The sequence below is a fragment of the Canis aureus genome, chromosome 35 (assembly GCF_053574225.1).
Source record: "Canis aureus isolate CA01 chromosome 35, VMU_Caureus_v.1.0, whole genome shotgun sequence".
NCBI classification, from domain to species: Eukaryota; Metazoa; Chordata; class Mammalia; order Carnivora; family Canidae; genus Canis; species Canis aureus.
In genome coordinates, this window is record NC_135645.1 from 5800393 (window position 1) to 5821845 (window position 21453).

Genomic DNA, 21453 nt, shown 5'->3' on the forward strand with positions numbered 1-21453 from the left:
TATAAAAATGGGTTAGGTGCAAAGTAGATCACACATGAGGTTAGTTTTCCAAGTACATTTGCCAATAACAAGTTAAGTGTAAAGTAATTTTCACCCTCCTGTTTGTTTTTGCCTTACTTTCTAAGGCTATGGAGAGTGGGGCAATTTTTATAAGTGATGATAACCCCTGCCCCCAGGCTCTTTACTGTCCAGAGGATTGTAGACAATTCATAAGACTTGATGCTTTGTCTTGATATTTTCTCTCCTTTCCTCCCACCCCATCTTTCTCCTCCTTTTACTCTCTTTGTTGCGGTGATGAGTTCTTTCCAGAAGAAAAACAAGAAATCCAGAAAAGGTAGAGTACTTCAATGTCCCATCAGTTTTTCTTCTCCAGTTTGAAATTTACTAATCCCCAAGTTCATTTGAATTAAGATTCTGTTTTGCTAGCTGCCTCTTGGATTGTAATTCTGGTCCCCGTCTAAGGCCAGGATCATCGGACACCTGAAAAATAATCAGGTTCACCTAGAGAGCAAGGAAAGAGACTTTTATCAGAAAAAAAAAAAAAAAAAAAGGAAATCCAGACAACCAACACTGCAGAGTACCAAGCCTGAGCCCTAAGCAACCTGCCAAGAGAACCAGAGGGACCAAATGAAGAGCCTTACTGCAGTTTATCATTTGAAAAGCTTTGTAGGAAGAGGGAGGTAGGGAAAATTATCATTGTTTATGTGAACATATGTTTTTGTCCTATTTCTGACAATGAGAGTGGTTGAGAGATACTGAATTTTCTCCTGGATCTAGCCATTTTAAATAGGTGGTCACAGAGGTCCGGTTCCTTAATGTATTAAAGAATAATGGTATAACCTCCTAGGCCTAAAATGAAAAAAGAGAAACGGATCTTTCCCCATCTCCACATTTTCCAATACTCCCTAAAGAGTGCAGTGTGTTCTCTCAGACAGTGCCCTCTCCTGGCTCCCATGTGTAAATTCTACATCATTTTTGATTCTGTAATCCTAGAGCTTGATCTTCTGAAGATGAAAGCCTTTGGAAATCTCTAATATGCTTCTATCTAAATTCTGAGGTTTCCACCCTTGTGCAAACAATCAGGCTGGAAGATTGAGAAATGATTCCTCTAGAAGCGACCATCTCATGATTTTCAACTTAGCTATCCAAAGACTGAGAAATAACCACCCTGTTTATTATTTAAAGGTCATCATCCCCAGCTTTTCTTCTGTGTACATTTTAAGCATGGTGTTGTTCTCTCTCTAATGTGGCTAGTGGGTAACATCAACCAGTCCAGAAGCAGGAGAAGCAACTATATTGAGGGAGACACTAGAGCCGGGAGACTTCGTGCTCTTATAATTAGACATGCTCTGGGAAGCTTGGAGGGTACTCCTTCCTCTATCTTCTTAGAGAGCATTAGGATGTAAGTTGTCCCTGATACTCCTGCCTGCTTCCTAGAAATTTGAATAGTGTGTTTTTGGAATGGGGCTTTTGCCATTTCTCTTCTGGAAAGAGAGTAATAATATATAGTCATAATAATAGCTCAACTCACTGATAAATTCTGTGGACAAACTTAATCCCTTCATTTCATAAAGAACTATGAATCCTAGTGAAGGGTCTCTTGACTTACTTTCTGACTCTCCTTGTGCCCAAATCAGTGAGGTACCTCATGCCAAGGAGATAACAATGTCTGCTTTGGGCAGTGCTACCCAGATACTCATCTCCCTTCAAATAAGATGAACAGGGATGGAATCTAGGATTTTGGCAACAGTGTCCTCTAACTAAGAGCATTCTCCAGCTCAGTGACATGAAGGCCTCAGTCATATCTGAACCTTTGATACAAGATTGGTCTGCCTTATGGTATATTCCGTGGGCCTACTTTGTTTGGTTTTTTGAGTCTAGGCCCAGCATGTACAATTGTACTGTCCTTTGCAGTGCTGAGATGCATTCTCAAACTTCTTATAGAAGCTTTTTATGAAAATAGCTAGAAATAAGTAAATTGCACCCTAGTTCCATTCATTAAGTACTCTTAAAACTGTAAATTTAAATTAAATTGGTTTAGTTTCCCCATTCTTGCCCTTCTTGTCCCATAGAAAAGCTTAATGGGATAAACTGCAGTAAGCCTTCATCCTCTTGTGTCTTTTCCCATCCTCATTGATCCCTCTACCTTTCTTGAAAGGTTGCTCAGATGACTCAGGCACTGTTCTCTGCAGAGTTTGATATCTGGGTTTATTTTTCTGATGTGAGCCTCTCTTTTCACTTGCTCTCCAGGTGAGCCTGGCATTTGCTAGGAACCAGAGTGGACCCGGCAAAGTGGCCAGCAACAGAGTCCTGATCCAAATGGAGAAAGGGAACCAGGCGTACCTCAACCTGGAGTGGGAAACTTGATAGGAGGTCAGAAGTACTTCAGCTTTGGATTCTCATTTTCCTTACTTAAGGAACTGAGCACCAGAAGGTAGAGACTGAGAAAGGGAAGAGAGAAAATACCAAATCTTCAGTGTGACCTTCAGATTTCAACTCCAGCCTTATTTAGCAAGTCTGGACAGTGAAAAGTAATAGTGGAATTACAATTTATAAGCAATCACAGCATGACAGGTTGTTTTCCTCGCATGGTACCATTCTTAGAACATTCAGAATATGGTAGTTTAAAACAAAATAGAGGGAGAAAGGATTATAATTATTCTGGCTACCATTTATTTTCAAGTGATAGCATTTCTTAGATTTTACCCATCGTATTACTGATTTTTTTGAATCTCGTGGTTACTTAAATTACTTTTTCTGGCCATTTGTTTTTGCTGTCAACTCTGGACTTTCACATTTCATAGCTCTCTTGCATGTTAAATTCTAATCTGGGACCCAAGGCTGAAACATTACAACACTGAAAGCAAAACTCAGTGAAAGAGAGGTTACATAGTTTGAAGTACCATCAGTTTCTTAAAAACATACATATTAAACACATTTGAAAGTTGTTTCTTTTAGCACTTTAACAGGGGCCTGTATGAGGGGAAGTTTCCTCCCTCCCTCCCTCCCTCTCTCCCTCCCTCCCTTCCTTCCTCCCTCCCTCCTACCTACATATGTACATTTCACACAATACACAGATGGGCATCTGATGAGTTTTTATAAGGTAAACATCAAAGTAATCAGTATGTGTGTGTGTGTGTGTGTGAGAGAGAGAGAGAATGCCTTGTTCATGCAGATTATGAATTTCAGCAGCTCTCTGGTTATAAGTTACTTATCTGTCTCTGTCTCTGATGCTTTCTGATTTCTGTTCTTACCAAGTGAGGCCCTGAATCTTGTTTTCAGAGGTTGTCATCACTGTGTACTTCTTAGTAATAAACATAACTCTGGTACATTCTTCTTTTTTCAGATATCCTAATTTCCAATTTTTTTCCATCCATGTTTAGCTTATTATATTTTCCTATTCATTGTCACTTTGTTTTGCCATTTCATTCTCTTCAGTAGCATCTGGAATTCCTTCTCGTTTCCTGTGAGACCCCTGTATTAAACCTCATCAGATAAAGAGCAGTTTGAACTCTGGCAGCAATGAGTATTATAATTTTTTCTCATTGATAATTCTTTAACAAGCCTTCACCTACACAGGTCATTGTTACCATTTTATTTACATCAAAATCTCACCACAGTCTATTTTCTCTTAGATGTAGACTGGTATGTATACCCATCTCACTCATTCTTCATAGTTCTCATTCCTTTGGCTTGGTGTCTTTGGTATCTGATGACTCTTTGTTCAGCTTGGAGCCTGTCCTCTGGCAGAAAGGTTTGCTTTTGTATTTATATTATCTATCTCTGTTAATCAATTTTAACTCTGCTAGTTAGTTTTCCTAGAAAGCAAAGGAAGCTACATTATAGGTGAACTGTTTTTAGCATCTTCTAAATAATCTGGCATATCTTTGGCATATCATTATTTGAAATTTTTTGCCCTAAATAGCAAAACTCCAAGCAATTGAAAGATTCTTGTCAGTGTTACAGGTGTGTGTCTGAGAGGAGACTGGCTGGACTTCTAAGTATACTCGATTGGGACGCTGTAATCTAGGTCTCTTTGAATGGCTGCATAACATAAATTATTAGATTGTTGGATATTTTTCTCATGGTTTCCTCAGTCATAAACTGCAAAAGCCACACTTCTCTGGGATGTTGTGAGGAACATATGTGAGTAATACTTTGAAGATATAAAGTACTGAATAAATGTAAAGTTTCAGTTCAGACAGATTGAAAAGGATTAGAGCGCTGGTTTCAGGAGTGATTTAATTATGGAGATATGAGATGGAGTTTTTATTTTGTGATCCTCAGATTTAGAAGTCTCTTGAACTCTTAACAAAGTTACCTAAAAGAAAATATTTTCCCTTTAACAGTGGTGCTCCTGGTCTGGTCCTCCTGGTTGCCATAATATCATTGTCCATTTAGGCTGTACTGTATCTCATTTGTGTATGTCACATTTATAGGTTTCTTGGAACATCCCTTTCTTTAAGTGTCTTCTGTGAATTTGCTGTCATTCACATGGCTTTAGACTATGCTAATCATATGGTCATCCCATGTCCTCTGCCTTCCTCCCTGCAACTCCAGTGATTAATGATTTAGTTTGTCACATGACTCAGAAAGCTTTTGGGTTAACTGAAAGGCAGCTGTCATGTGACAAATTATAGTTTAATAAGAACTCCTAAGTAAATAGAACTTTAAGAGTTCATTCTTGGATTTCTTCATTTTAGGCTACAGAGTCAAATTATTGTAGAGATGGGCAGATTACTAAAATAGTATACTTTTTGTTGGCCATGATTTCCTTCATACCTTCTGTTTACCAGTTTATCAACCTTTAAGAATGTTCTTAAAAAAAAAGTCTTAACCTCTGCACCTTAATTTGGAGCCCTCTCATTTTGTCAGAAGCTCTTATGCTCTGAAGTTGCCATTTCTATTAATTGAATGCGAGTTAACTCCTTTTGGCTCAGTTATTTAAAATATCTGTTACCTTTTTCAGTGTGCTTGTGTCTTAAACATTTTACATTAACATCCTCTCTGCTTTTTACTTCACCCTATAGAAGTATTTTGTATTAGATAATATGGTTTAAGGCCAAAGGATAGTACATAAGGTTTTATGATGAGAGGTTTCCCATTCACCCCTACCTCTCTATATAGGTAACGACTATTTATGATTTTTTGTGACGCCTTCCAGAGATATTCTATACCATAAGTAAATTAATGCATATATTCCTTCTTAGCCTTTTTAGAAAATATATGAAGTTATCTTAATGTAGAGTTAGGCTTTTTTTTAATTTGTTTTTTTGGGAGATCACTATATCAGCATATGAAGCAGTCCCTCATTCTTTTTTGGTCTTAATGTCAGTTCTACTTCGGTCTGAAATTTGAGACATCCAGAATATTCTTCTAGATTGAGGTATTTCTACTGGGAATTCTCCATTTAAAATTGATACCAGAATCCATCTGATAATTATGTGCAAATAATGATTTCATATTCTTTTCTTCATATACAGAAAACCTTATTGTTATAGCTAAAAACAAGCTATTAAATGCTAATAAGATAATAAAATTATTTTTATTTTTATAGTTTGAATCAGCTTGGGTATTGACAAATATTGCTTCAGGGAATTCTCTTCAGACCCGGATTGTGATTCAGGCAGGAGCTGTGCCTATCTTCATAGAGTTGCTCAGCTCAGAATTTGAAGATGTCCAGGAGCAGGTAAAAAAAAAAAATGAAGCAAAGAGAAACAGGTGAAAGAATACCATTTTTTCCTTTGGTCCTACATTTAGGGCCTCAGTTTCACCACCTGGCCGTGGTGATCCGTGGTTCATCACAGAGAGTGTTATAGAAATCTAACCAGAAGGGAATATTTCATAGTGAATGTAGGCAGCATCTCTTCTGGAAACATAAAACCATTTTCCCCTTGTAACCCTGAAATTTTTTTAAGTGCTATATATACATTTTATTTTTATTTTATTATTATTTTTTAAAGATTTTATTTTTTAGGTAATCTGTATACCCAGTGTGGGTCTTGAACTTAGAACCCTGAGATCAAGACTTGCATGCTCCACCAACTGAGCCAGCTAGGTGCCCCAAGCCCTATATACTTTTTAAATTTTAATATTTATTTATTTATTTTGGAGAGTGCATATGAGCAGGGGGAGGGGATAATAGGAAGGGGGAGAGAGAAGAGAGAGAAAGAATATCAGGCCGACTCCCCGCTGAGTGTGGAGCCTGACAAGGGGCATGACCCTGAGATCATGACCTAAGCCAAAATCAGAGCTGGACGCTTAACCAAATAAGCCAGCCAGGTGCCCCAGCCTTAGTAGTAGACCACGTAAGTAGTTACGGAGCTTTTACTTGTGGGATCTCTAGCATTGACTGAAGTAATAGGTCTTTGCTACTTTTATGCAGAAAAAGAGCTAGAAAACGTGAATTTTTTATTACTGCAGACTTTATAAAATTCGTAAATAGAAGTCAATGCTAAATGAGCAGGATTTTCTTCTGCTTAAATGAGGTATAATTTACATACAGAAAACTGCATATATTTAAAATGTACCATTTGATAAGTTTTGACATATGTATTTACCTGTGAAACCATCACAGTCAAGATAATATATCCGTTACCCCCAGAAGTTTAACAGCTTTCTGCATTTTGATTGCTCTTAAATTCTTTGTTCACTGTTTTCTTTTGTAAGCAAGCTTAGAATACATTTTTATCAGAGACTGATAAGCCATTTGAATCTCTGCTCTGTACCAAGGGGTGTATGGAATGTTACTTAGGGGTGGAGTCCCCTGAGGTAAAGAATATGTATAAGAACTGGTTCCTACCTTTAATAAGCTTATACCATGAGTGTTCATATGTCCACGTTATAATATTTTAAGTCTTTCCCCAGTCCTACAACTACTGCATTTGATTCCCTGATAATGAACTTAGAAGTGTTAATAGTTCATGCCTGTATATGTTGATTAATTGCTATATAATTTTGTTAAGAGTTATTGTGGTATTTTGGCATCTTTCCTGAAAGAATTATGAGAGAATTACACTACACAGCCTATCATTAATGAATAATTCTTTCACAGGCAGTCTGGGCTCTTGGCAACATTGCTGGAGATAGTACCATGTGCAGGGACTATGTCTTAGACTGCAATATTCTTCCCCCACTTCTGCAGTAAGTTTGTTTCTATTATTACTACTATTTTTTGAGTAGTAGAAATATAGAAAGTTCCTCAGAAAGCAGTACATCTTTAGAAATTGTTTTGGATTTTCTGTTATTTTTCATTACAGATATTTTCCTACTAACTTGTTCAGATCATTTCTTCAGGGACTCTATCTTACTCTAGGGCCAAAATTCTGAATTGGTGCTGTTAGAATTAATTCAACTTTATTATTCTGGAGAAAAGCTATTTAAAGACATGTTTATCAGTAACATTAGGTTTAGTATTTATCATATGCTATGAGATAATTAATATCCATTACAGAGTTTACCATTGTATCATCATGCTTACAGGTTATTTTCAAAGCAAAACCGCCTGACCATGACCCGGAATGCAGTATGGGCTTTGTCTAATCTCTGTAGAGGGAAAAGTCCACCTCCAGAATTTGCAAAGGTAAGGATAATGCTGTGGGAAATGGGCAGACAAGGTAGAACTCGATAAATATTAATGTGAACAGAAGGATTATAATTTTTCATAAAATTTAAAATGTTAGGATTTTAACTGTTTAATGTTTAATTTTATCTAGAGAAATAGGGTTTTTCGTTGTTTGTTTTTGTGTAATTTGGGATAAATATTCACCGACTGTGTACAAAGCTCTGAATGAATCTTAAAACCTAGCATTTTTTGTTCATAGCAAAGTATCTAAAACACAGAATTTCTTAGCTTTACCACCTGTGAAAGTTTGTTTCAACAAGGAATCTCACTCTGAGAACTGGTATATTCTTCAGTCTCTGAAATTATTTTCCTTGGTCTATGACCACCTCATTAAAGTAAACTGCAAGGCACTGACCGCATTCCCAAAGATGGAGATGCCACTTGGCCACTTGCTACTCCGTTTCTAGAAGTATTAATCACTCCCAAAGTTAACCACATGTGTATGAGTTTCTCACCTCACTTTGGCTTTTATTCTGTTGAATTTCATTATTGTATCATCTTCCCTTTACAGGTTTCCCCCTGTCTGAATGTGCTTTCCTGGTTGTTATTTGTCAGTGACACTGATGTCCTGGCTGATGCCTGCTGGGCCCTCTCATATCTGTCAGATGGCCCTAATGACAAAATTCAAGCCGTCATTGATGCAGGAGTATGTAGGAGACTTGTGGAGCTGTTGATGTAAGATATCTTAAAGTGTGTCTGTTCTTTTGTCCCTATATTAGTTTGTTTTCTAGATGCTGATAAATATTTTAATACGTGATACTGACTTAATGTGCTTTGGGCGGCTCTCTTTTGTTACTTATATTGATGTCAGATCTGTTTATTGTGAGGCTTCTATAAAGAACTGCTTATTCTTTTGCTGTGAGCAGTCCTTCAGCAGGAACATTTGGAAAGCTCTGTGTAATTCAGCTAATGATTAATGACCTTAGACCAACCACTGGATAGAGAGGAGAAGGCATATTGCCACTAAAAATAGTCATTCCTAAGGTGCCTGGGTGGCTCAATCATTTGAGCATCCAACTCTTGATTTTTGGCTCAGGTCATGAACCTCAGGGTCATGAGATGGAGCCCTGCATCAGGCTTTCTGCTGGGCATGGAGCCTGCTTAAGATTCTCTCTCCCTCTACCCCATGCGCCCCCCCCCCCCACCTCTCTTTAAAAATAAGTCATAAAGAGGAAGTGAAAACTATATTAAAGAACGAGAGGGGGATCCCTGGGTGGCGCAGCGGTTTGGCGCCTGCCTTTGGCCCAGGGCGCGATCCTGGAGACCCGGGATCGAATCCCACGTCGGGCTCCTGGTGTATGGAGTCTGCTTCTCCCTCTGCCTATCTCTCTGCCCCCCCCCCCCCGCCCACGTGTGACTATCATAAAAAAAGAAAAAAAAAAAAAAAAAGAACGAGAGGGAGATCTTGGAATCCAGGTGATGGAATACCTGGGAAAGATTAATAAGAACGATTTGTAGTCTTTATCCAGAGATACTAAATAAAGAGTAAGATAGGTCTTCCAGGGGATACCAAACACGACCTCATAGCATTTCCTTAAAAACCACCATAGATACCTTTGTGCTCTAAAGTCCCATCACATTATTTGGTTTGGATTTCAGTCCTAAGGAAGAGAGACTAGGGATAAAACTGTTGGATTAACATTTCTTTTCATGGTTGCAGGCATAATGATTATAAAGTGGTTTCTCCTGCTTTGCGGGCTGTGGGAAACATTGTCACAGGAGATGATATTCAGACGCAGGTATGAGTAAATGTAACTATTTTTTTCAGTAAGACACAGTACATTGAACCCTGTGATTGTTTCTATTACAGTATTTAACTCTGTGTTACTAGGGAGAATTGTCACTTTGTTTCATTAATGTTTGTTAAAAATGTTGCCTTAGCAGCTACTATTCAGTACCTTCACTGGCTCTCTCTTGACCTGTTGTTTATAGCAATTTTGGCTTCCCCTGGATAGAACTTACCCTTTGTTAGTCAAGTTTATTTCCCACTACTCCTTTTACTTGAAGTGGTTCTTGTGAGCACCGGAAGCCTCCGGTAGCATCCTTCTCTGTCATCTTTGTCTCATTTCTAGTAACTTCCCCTTTTTTGTACATGGTTAGTCTCCTATGTGAAGAGGATTCTCTCTTATTCTTAATGTCACCCCCCCCCCCATTCAGCTTCTATATCAAGATATATCATTCACAGTGGACTGTTCTAGCTATTTTTCTTTATCTCTCAGATATACTGGCATTGTCTTTAAAATTCATTTCCGGGATCCCTGGGTTGCTCAGTGGTTTGCCACCTGCCTTTGGCCCAGGACGTGATCCTGGAATCCCAGGATCAAGTCCCGCATTGGGCTCCCTGCATGGAGCCTGCTTCTCCCTCTGCCTGTGTCTCTGCCTATCTCTCTGTGTCTCTCATGAATAAATAAATAAAATCTTAAAAAAAAATAAATAAATAAAATAAAATTCGTTTCCTAGGCTTCCATGGTATTGAAGTATTTTTGGTCTTCTGCTTCACTGATCATTTCTCCTTAGCAAGTTCCTCTTCCTGTTCTTTCTTGTTTGTGGGATTATGCCCTGGAGGGGATAATTATTCACTGATATTATGTGTAACTTCAACCATCACCCTGGGGCAGCCTGATTGAAATTGAGAATTAGGTTTTCCCCTTAGTTCTTGCTTAACCAGCCCTGACCTGCAGGAAGGCATTTAATGTCTTCACTTTTCTAATTTCTAAAATTTGGATTTGTACTTGAAGGTGTCTTCCAGCTCTAATACTTACTTTAAATATATGCTGTCCAGAATGGTATTCATTATTTTCCTTGATATGCTTGCACCTCTGCTTATTTATTTTACCTCAGTGAACAACACCAACAGTTGACCACAGCAAAAACTTGGACATTAGCTGGATTATTCCTCTTCCACCTTTCTCATCAGTCACTAGGTGCTGTCTCTAATCATCCCTTGTAGTGCTTAGTTTAGACATTTCTTGTTGCATTCCTGTGTCACCAGAAGGATGCTTGTAAAATGCAAATTTCATCATGTCATTCTCTTACCTATAATTTTTTATGGTCTCCTATTGTCCATAGAGGGTGTTTAAGATCCTTTAAAATCTGGCACCTGTTTAATGGAATGCTATGCACCAGAATGAAGAACTGTTGAGCACTGCTACAGAAATATCTCCAGGTTCTATCATTTAAAAAGGAAAACAAGGGGCGGAATAGTGTGTAGGATCTTTACTATTTATATAAAAGGAGGCAGGGAGGAGAGGAGAAGAAAACAACATATATGCTTAATTATATTTGCATAAAATTTATCTGGAAGGAGACACAGGAAACTAGTAACATTGGTTGTCTCTGTAGAGACCTGGGTTGCTGGGATACAGGAATGGAAAGGAGGTGTTTTTGTTTGTTTGTTTGTTTTAATATAGTCCTTTATACTTTCTAAATTTTTAAATTAAAAAAAAAAAAAGTTTCTGTCTTTCCCTATGCTATGCTCTGTGGTTTTTCTATGTTTATTCCTTGGATTCTCTGTGACCACACTCATCCCTAAGTTTTAACACACTCTTGCTTCCCTCTGTACCGAACGTAACTCCCACGTCCCCATCCCTGCTCTAACCACTCCTTATACGGATCCATACTCTGCTTTGAATGTCGCCTCATTCTTCAGGTGTTAATTAATCATATAATATCCTGTTAATATTATTTTTTCTGAGAAGCCTTGTTGCTACCACACTCTTCCGTTAAGTGCTGCCTTTTGTTTCATCTGTCATAGCACGGATCACACTGTACCGTAACTGTCTAATTATGAGATTGCCAGCTTCTAGTGGGAGACCGGAGTCAATGTTTTTCATTTTTGTCCTTCTGTAGTCTTAGGAGTTCTGGCACAATGTGTAAGGACTCAAAAACTACTGAATGAATGAAGTTCTGTCTACATCTAGTTCTGATGTCCCTTAAGTTCTATTCCTGGATCTCCAATAGTCTGCTTGCATGTCTCACATTTGTGTCTCTCACAGTTTATCTTCTTTCCCCCAGAAAGCTGCTTCCAAGTCTTTTTTTCCCCCATTTCAATTAATGAGGTAACTATTCACTCCCTATTGAAACTTTGCAGTCATATTTGGTGTTTCCATCTCTCACACCTTGTATAGCACAGTCACCAGCTCTTGACTTTCAGTGTTTTGGTATCCTTATCTGCTTACCCTTAGTTGGCACATGTTTTCTCTCGCAGAAGGGCTGTTGCTGTATCCACCTAATTTGTCTTCCTCTTCTCCCCAGCATTTTACTCCCTCAGTTGACTCCTCCTAATTACAGCTTAATATTTCCTAAAACAACCTTGTTCATGCTACTGTTCTCAGAAACATTGTTCTCAGAAACAATGAAGTTCTTTAATGACTGAGATAAAGAACTTTGAAAAACTAAAGAATTTGTACTTCAAGAAGATTTTAGTTGCATTCTTTCTTGTAGCCTACTGTTAATTTTGGGGGTACAGAACTCTTCCATATTTTGGTATTTTGTGGTAGCTTGTCTCAGCACTTTTTCATTTCTAGCCTTTATCTGCTATGTCCTCCCTCTTTGCTTGTAAAATCCTATCCGTGTTTTAAGGCATTCCCCTCACCGCCGCAGTCTTTTTTCCTGACTACTCCATACCAAGTCACAAGTTAAAGACAGTGGTTTTTTTAAATTATTTTTTGACATGTTTATTTTCTAGATCACACCTTTGGCTTTTAAAAATTGCTTTGTAGTATCTTTGAATACTGTTAAGATTGTGTTTCTTTAACCACGTTTAATTTTTGAGCTGTATGAATTAAATAGGCAAAAAATGGCTTCATTTTAATGTGTATTTCTTTTATTTGTGAGGTAGGTAATGTATTAAAATTTTAGTTTCTTTTAACAGTTTACATATTAAAGACAGCAACCATCTTACCTGTTGCAATTTTTTTAATACTATGTAGTGTGCATTTTAATTTTTTATTTTTTTGATGTGCAAATATTTCTATTATTGTCTCCCTGTAATTTCTTCCATTGTTTTTATGCTTGGAAAGTCCTTCACTATCCCAAAACCAGCTATTTATTGATACTGTCTTCTGTTTTTATTGTGTGGTTTTTAGGTTTACTCTTTAAATTGGTTGTGGGTTTATTCAGAATTGACTCTGAAAAAAATACTTTTCAAAAATAAAAAGTTGGGTGCCTGGGTGGCTCAGTCGTTTAAGCGTCTGCCTTGGACTTAGGTCATGATCCCAGGGTCCTGGGATCAAGTCACTTACGGGGCTCCTTGCTCAGCTTGTGGGGAGTCTCACAAGCTCAGTTTCTCCCTCTGCCCCCCACTTCATGCGCGCTCACTTGCTCTCTCACAAAACTAAAAAAACTAAAAAAAATAAAAGTTTTTCAACTAGTTAATCTCTGATAGAACTTTATTATATATTTAATTACTTATAATTACCTGCATTTATTTCTGGATGAGATATCTGTTCTGTTATTCAGTGATTGATTCTTGAGCCACCACATATTATTTCAATCATTATAACTTTATGATCTTAGTTTTGGTAGAGTAGATCTCCTTCGTGTGTATTTGTCACGTTCTCCCTCATCTTCGTAAGCTGTTTGATACTGAGGGCATATCCTTTTTATCCTTGTGTCCTCTAAAGCACCTGGTATACTTCTTTAAGTATGTATTTGTTGATTGACTACTGGGTAGAATGTTATCAGAGACTTAAAAAATCTGAGACCACTTTTGAATTTCTGGCCACTTGATATATTTACCCATTCAAAAGACCTTTAATATTCTGTAGGGAAAGGAAGATGAAGGGACACATTATTATGCCTTATGAAGGAGCAGTTATACAGTTGTAATATGTATCACAAAACTTTAATAATCTTAGAAATTAATTCTTATGGGCACTGAGTACTTTTCTACATATATAAAGTTATTTATTTCTAAAATTTCAAGGACAGACCTTATTTCTTTGCTTATATTTAACTCATGTTAAAAACATTTACTTCTTTTTGGATCAAAAGAGATTAAGTTTGAAACTTTTCCTTTTAGGTAATTTTGAATTGCTCAGCTTTGCAGAGTTTATTGCATTTGCTGAGTAGCCCAAAGGAATCTATCAAAAAGGAAGCATGTTGGACAATATCTAATATCACAGCTGGAAATAGAGCACAGATCCAGGTAATCCCATAGCATGTCCTTTTTTCTTCTATTTTTTTTATTGGCAAGTTTTAGTTTTTTTTTCAGTTAGCCTTAAATTTGTTTTTCATTATTGCCTTGGAGATCATTAACTTCCAACATTCTTATCTTGTTTAGTTTACTATTTTTTGTTGTTTTTTTTTTAATCCTACCTTACAGAAGTTCAGATTTTTGAAACTTACACTTTGGTCTTGGTTTTTCCCTCTGCCTTTAATATTTGATGATTTGCTAAGACAAGACAGAGGGTCTTAAATTTTCAAAATGTTTTGATGATCTTTATACTAAACAGATTGGCTTTATTCTTGCCAAGTAAAATATTTTTTTTCTAGTGGACCCATGTATTAGATAACTTTAGTTTTTCATAAAACCTTTGGGGACCCATATTTCTCTAAATGGTTATCCGCCCTTTAATTTTGTTCTTACATTACATGGGAGGGTAACCCAAATGGAAGATAAAAGCAAGCAGTGGGCCAAAGCGTTCAGCATAGGCCATGAGAAAGGCTAAACAACTGGTTATAAAAAAATAAAACACAGACCTATGGGACTTTGAGCGGAGTGGAACATAGAGGTTATCTCATCTAATATTCTCATTTGATGAAACTAAGGATGAGAGAAATAAAGTGATTTGCTCAAGGGCAGCCCTAGTAAATGACAGGATCAAGAGGACATGTCTTTCTACTAGACTTTGTTGGCTTCCTTCACCAGTATGATAGAGTTCTTGATCAGGAAAGCATGGTTGATGAATCACTAACTTCTGCTCATGAAACCAATATTACACTGCATGTTAACTAATTAGAATTTAAATAAAAACTTGAAACAAATAAAACAAAAAGCCAGAATGCTGCCAGGGACTAAGATTGATAGCTATAACGGTTCATATGAGGTGATTTCAGCTATAGTTGATTGCCTGCTGTCAGGCTCCTATGTAGAATTTGTCGGTTTCTGGATTTAGGAAATGATATGAATTCATTTTAGGTTTTTGAGCTAAGGAGAAAAATGAGGGACATAATTTGAGGCAGACTGTTTTAGTGTTCATATATGAGGAGTGAGTAAAAGTACTCTGTCCAACTACAGGCTATGCTGGTAATCTGGTGGGAGGTGGTGGGTTGGAATTGGATCAAGGCAATGCTAAAAGGGGAAGGGAAAAGGTGGCTCGGGATGTTTTAAATTGAGAATGTAAAGGAGACTTAGTGACTGATGAAATTTAGAATAAATAAGTAAATATACATAAAGAGAGGTTTGAGAAGGAGAACTTATATAGAGAGGGTGGATGATGTTTGAAGTGGATAGCAGATCTAAAGCAAGCTTTAGATCTTGGGGTGGAGCACCCAGAAGTGAGGACTGGATGGTTACAATACACAAGTCAGAGTTAGGTGCTGTGAAAGAAAGGAGACTAACAGAGAATACAAAATAGAACTTTTGTAATTTGTTACTGTGAATGAAACAAGAGACAACAAAGAAAAGAACTCAGGGAAAAAATTAGGAGATTATAAAATCCCAGACTCCAGGGGGGGTGTTACCAGTGATAATCAAGTATGGTTGAAAGGTTAGCGGTAAGAGGACTTAAACTCCTTCCAGTTAATTTTTAACACAGGGGAGAGGTATCATTAGGAAAGCTACCTGAAAAGTTATAATTAGTATCATGAACACTTTTACAAATTTTGTAATTTCCTTTTTCATTTAATTTTTTACTTAATTTCAGACTGTGATAGATGCCAACATTTTCCCAGCCCTCATTAGTATATTACAAACTGCCGAGTTTCGGACAAGGAAAGAAGCAGCTTGGGCCATCACAAATGCAACTTCTGGAGGGTCAGCTGAACAGATCAAGTAAGTACTAGCCAGGTAGCATCTAGTAAATTAAAAAAAAATTATGTCTACTAGTTATGAGTGCTCAATTCTAACCTCTTAGAAGATTGTTCTGAGTTTCATAACTAGACTCAAATGTGTATTTAATTCTCCCATTCCTTCTTGCTGAAATAATTCCAGGATAATAGAAAGCACAGTTAAAGTTTGAAAGAAGTTATTTATAACCAGTTGTTTGGCCTACTCTGGAGTTTTTGGTCAGAAAAATCTTAGTGTAGAAGGTTACTTGTAGAATCCTTGGAGTCCAACTTTAGCATCTAACTCTTGCTATTTTTAGTTTAGGTATTTTAATAGAATTTGATCAGACTTAAAAGAGGTTTATCTTAGAATAAAATGCCAAATTCACTAGAGACAGTGTCTCCCGAAAGTCCTATTAATACTCTGCAAAGGAAGCTGTATTAGCTTGAGACTTAAATGGCCTCTTGGGTGGCTTATAATTTTAATAGCTATAGAAGGCAAAAAGATGGACAGGAATCAGTTCCTTAAAGGAACATCATAAAATTAAATGCTAAATTATGGACATTCAGTATTTCAGATTTAAAAAATAAAAGATCAATGATGAAAAGATAAATGGAACTTAGACTCTTCCTAGCCTGCCTTAACTTTCTTTATGGGGAATTCAGATGAGGGGTTACACGAGTGTTGCAATAGTAACGCCTTCCTTATATATAATATCAGAAAAATAAAGCAATTTCTCATATTGTTGCTTTGTGGGTTAAATGTCAGCACTTAACCAATATTAGTTTTTAGTGCTCTGTTTGGAGTTTAAAAATGTAAAAGGTAGTCCTAACATTTCAGAAGTTGATTAGGTACAGAAGATAACTCTGTACAGAAGATAACTCTGTACCTAAAATAATATAATTTTAAAAATAGATTAACACTGCAAATAGCTATTTTGGTAAACATCATGGACAGCTTTTCAAGGAAGATTTCTAGTGGTCTTCAGAAGCAGTTTGTATGAGATTAAAGTCTTTTTCAACCTCCCAAGATTCTAGTTCTGGTTCTGGGGTATTATAATTATAAATATGCCACCACTGATAATGGCATTTATCCCAGTAATGGCAGTAATGTAGAAGTTATAATACGGTTTCTTAATTGTAATATTTAAACTTGTATACATATTTTTAAAACATTCCTAAAATACTGTGGTAGATTTCATCAGAAAGTATTCAAGGGTATTTTGCTCTGTTTAGAGAAGAGTGGAAAGGCTACTTACTATTCCTTTTTAAAATTCAGTATAGCTACTTATATAAATGAAGTTCATGATCAATCTCCTAGCAGTTTCTTCTTAACCAGATGAAGAGTTGAAAAATTATTACAGTCCAAATCACAGAAAATAAACTGACTTTATCACTGACAAAAGGCATCTGTGTGATTTTGCTTATTCTTATTCAGTAGAGAAGATTTAGATGCAAGAATCAATTAGAGTAACTTAGGAAATACCCATAATTTTTAGGTTAAATATAATCAAATGCTAATACATAGGTTTTTAGGAAGAATATTGCCTTGAATTAGAGAAAGTTTCATGGAAGAGATGAAACTTGCCATTGGGTAGAAGTTTGGTTATTGTGGAGGAGAGCAAATAGTATGAGGGTGTGAGGGAATGTGCACAGGTAATGTTATTGGAAAAGGCAACCAATATTGCTATAGGTTATGCTTTTGCAAGATGAGGAATTAAGAATTGGTGGGTTTTGGAAACTGGGATGAAGGCCTCAGTCGTGAGTATTGATTAGACTCATTGTCTTTAACTTTGAGAGTAGTATAAGAACATAATATTTTGAGGAGGAAAGAGCAATTAAGATGCCATTGCAGTAGTTAGTATACAGCCCGGATTAAGATGGTAGCATGAGATATGGATCTCAGGAGGGGAAGGAAGGTTCTGTAGGACTTGCTGGCAGGCTTTAAGTAGCAAGGAAAGGGAAGAGTCAGAGGTAACTGGGGAAGATGGTAGGTGGGTACCCTTCATAAAAATGAGGACACAGGGAATCCCTGGGTGGCTTAGTGGTTTGGCGCTTGCCTGGGGCGTAATCCTGGAGTCACGGGATCGAGTCCCACATCATGTTCCCTGCATGAAGCCTGCTTCTCCCTCTGCCTGTGTCTATGCCTCTCTCTGTCTCTCATGAATGAATGAATGAATGAATGAATGAATAAATAAATAAATAAATAAATAAAAATAAAAAATTTTTAAAAATGAGAAACACAGGAAGGAATAGTGGGATATAATAGTGGTGGTTAATCTCTGTGTATTTTTTCTTTATACTTTTCTGTGTTTTCCAAATTTGCAACTAATGTTTATAATCATAAATAAAGCTTGGGGGGATCCCTGGGTGGCGCAGCGGTTTGGCGCCTGCCTTTGGCCCAGGGCGCGATCCTGGAGACCCAGGATTGAATCCCACGTCGGGCTCCCGGTGCATGGAGCCTGCTTCTCCCTCTGCCTGTGCCTCTGCCCCCCCCCCCCCCGACTATCATAAAAAATAAATACATAATAAATAAATAAACAAATAAACAAACAAATAAATAAAGCTTGGTTTTTGTTTTTAAAGATTAATTTATTTGAGAGAGAGAGAGAAAGTGCAAGTGGAGGAGGAGCAGAGGGATAGAGGCAGAAAAGCAGATTCCCCACTGAGTGAGGAGTCCAGTGCAGGGCTTGATCCCAGCGTCCTGAGATCATGAGCTGAGCTGAAAGCTTTTTATTTTTATTTTTTTAAAGATTTTATTTATTCATGACAGACACACACACGGGTGGGGGGAGGGGGATGTTGGGGCAGAAACATATGCAGAGAGAGAAGCAGGCTCCATGCAAGGAACTTGATGTGGGACTCAATCCCGGGACTCCAGGATCACGACCTGGGCCAAAGGCAGGCGCTCAACCGCTGAGCCACCCAGGTGTTCCTGAGCTGAAAGCTTTTTGTATTGTATAATCCTGTAGGTTTTCGTGAATGCATGTCCTATTTCTACCACTGTTGTGATATACAGGATAGTTCTACTGCCCTAAAAAATCCTCATTACTACTCTTTTACCCCCACCCCTCAAATCCCTGGCAGCCACTATATTTTTTTATTGTCTTTCTTTTTTTTTTTTAGGGGGGAGGGGAGAAGAGCAGACGGGAAGAATCTTAAGCAGGCTCCACACCCACCACAGAACCACAGAACCTGATCTGTACAGGGCTCAATCTCATGACCCTGAGATCATGACATGAGCCAAAATCAAGTGTTAGACATTTAACCAACTGAGCCACCTAGGCACCCACTTTTTATTGTCTTTATAAAAGTTTTGTCTTTTCTAGAATGTCATGTTTGGAATCACATAGCATGGAGTCTTTTCAGACTGGCTTCTTTGACTTAGTATGTTTAAATTGCCTTCATGTCTTTTCACAGCTTATTTCTTTTTATCACTGAATATAGCCCATTGTCTGGATACACTACAGTTTATCCATTTACCTATTTAAGAACATCTTGGTTACTTACGGGGTTTTTTGGAATTATGGATAAAGCTGCTATAAATGTGTACAGGTTTTGGCATGGACCTAAGTTTTCATCTCAGTTGGGTAAATGTCCACAGCGTGATTGTTGGATTGTATGGAAAGCTATGCAAAAAACTGCCAACCACCTTCCAAAGTGATTATCTTGTGTTGTAGTCCCATTAGCAAAAAAAAAGAGAGTCCTGTTGGCCCTCATTCTTTTTTTTTTTTTTTGGCCCTCATTCTTGTCAGCATTTGGTATTGTTGTGTTTTGCATCTTAATAGATGTGGCATTTTTTTTTAAGATTTTTATTTATTTGAGAGTGAGAGAGATGGAGCATGCGCATGAGCGGGGATGTTGGCGGAGGACGGTGCAGGAGGAGAAGCAGACTCCACACTGAGGAGGGAGCCTGACTCAGGGCTCAGTCCTAGGACCCCAGGATCATGACCTGGGATGAAGGCAGCTTCTTAAACAACCGAGCCACCCAGGTCGGTTAAGAAGCTGTTTTAATTTGCAATCCCCTGATGATATATATTAACGTTGTGTATCTCTTCATATTTTATTTGCCATGAGATCTTTTGACCATTTTTAAATTATTTGTTTTTTGGGGATTTTAAGAGTTCTTTGTACAAAATAGAATTGGCCTTTTGGGTCTATGGTGGCTTTAGCACCTGTTTCAGAGGTGTGGCTACCTACAGAAACAAAAATGAAATTAGCCAAAAGTATACTGTTTTGATGAGTTGCTCGTATTCAGAGTAAGAGTATTCAGTTTCTTGGAGTCCAGTTAACGTTGGAGGGGGATAAATGGAGATGGTATTAGAGAATTGGTTTTGTTTCATGTATTTGTAGCTTTGTAAGAAGGTGTAGCCAGTTAGGTTGAATGGGTGCTTATTTTTATCTCTACAGTTGGAGGATGACCCACTTATCTCATAAAAGTTTTATGAAATTGAAAGCTTTAACTAAATTATTCCTTGTATTAATTTAGGTACCTCGTAGAACTCGGTTGTATCAAGCCACTTTGTGATCTCCTCACAGTCATGGACTCTAAGATTGTACAGGTTGCCCTAAATGGCTTGGAAAATATCCTGAGGCTTGGAGAACAAGAAGCCAAAAGGAATGGCACTGGCATTAACCCTTACTGCGCTTTGATTGAAGAAGCATATGGTAAGATAGTGTATTTAATAGATATCCTGAAATTATTTTCCTCTTGCTTTTCTGACTTGTCTACATCTGTCAGTGAGTGCAAACTCATTTGAAAAATTTGTTCTCTTATGAATAATACTGTTTAATAGGCAGAAGTGGAAAAGAATATGCATTAATTGTGAAGGGAAGTGAGTACCCTTCAATTTAGCCATTGGACCCTAAGGATCTTCCCAGTTCCTGGACTCTGCTTGCTTGCCCACGTGGGTACTCTTGAATTTTTACTACTCCATCTGAGCCTTAAGAATATCTGTATCTACTGTAGACGATGCCAGATTCTATTCCTTTTCTCTTGTAAGATTTAGAGTTTGCATTTTGGATTGTGTCTCCCAATTCTTGTGTTCTTAAAGTGTTCCTGACTCTAAAAGTTTCATCTTGAAGGTTCAATATGTGCCTTTTGTTTTCTTCATTCTTCCAATCTCAGTGTTAACTGTACTCTTCATCATTAGATTACTAATGTATATTAACCTTTTAGTTTCCTAAGTGATTTTAATGCATAGCCAAAACCATAGTGGTTTTCAACCACTACTCTAGGGTTTGCTTATTCCTAGGATTGGAATTAGGGATCACAGGGTATGTTCTTCGTTTACCAGATAATGCAGAACTGTTTTCCAAAATGATTTTAACAATTTACCATTTAAAAAAAATCTGATTATAAAAGCTACACCTGGGGCACCTGAGTGGCTCAGTGGTTGAACGTCTGCCTTCAGCTCAGGTTGTGATCCCGGGATCCTGGGATCGAGTCCTGCAGCAGGCTTCCATGGGGAACCTGCTTCTTCCTCTGCCTCTCTCTCTGTGTTTCTCATGAATAAATAAATAAAATCTTAAAAAAAAAAAAAAAAGCTATACCTACTTAGTATATTTTGAAATGTATAAAAAAGGAAAATGTTCCTGTACCTGGAGATCTTTCTCCACAGAAGTAACTTGTTAATTTTTTTATGTATATGTATTTTAATGTGGTGATATATAAGAATATGTATTTTTTTTTCCTTTGAGCAATAGTAACATTTATTTCCAGTATTGCTATAGCAGTCAGCTTGCTTATGCCTGCAAGTAAAAGCAAAACCTAGCTCTGATGGGCTCAAACTTAGTAAAGGGAATATGTTGGCTAATTGTTTCAGTTGGATTTCTTAGAT

The 21453-nt window shown here is 37.4% G+C and overlaps 1 protein-coding gene across 5 annotated transcripts in view; it reads left to right on the plus strand.

Moving 5' to 3' along the window:
* Positions 1-21453, plus strand: part of KPNA1 (karyopherin subunit alpha 1) — a 70630-nt gene that overhangs the window by 43408 nt on the left and 5769 nt on the right. For all 5 annotated transcript variants that reach the window (XM_077884425.1, XM_077884427.1, XM_077884428.1 and 2 more), the window contains 8 exons: positions 5558-5689; positions 7055-7143; positions 7483-7582; positions 8136-8299; positions 9285-9363; positions 13647-13772; positions 15493-15620; positions 20103-20281. In XM_077884425.1, the coding sequence (XP_077740551.1) occupies positions 5558-5689; positions 7055-7143; positions 7483-7582; positions 8136-8299; positions 9285-9363; positions 13647-13772; positions 15493-15620; positions 20103-20281 (997 nt within the window). The remainder of the gene's footprint in view (positions 1-5557; positions 5690-7054; positions 7144-7482; positions 7583-8135; positions 8300-9284; positions 9364-13646; positions 13773-15492; positions 15621-20102; positions 20282-21453) is intronic.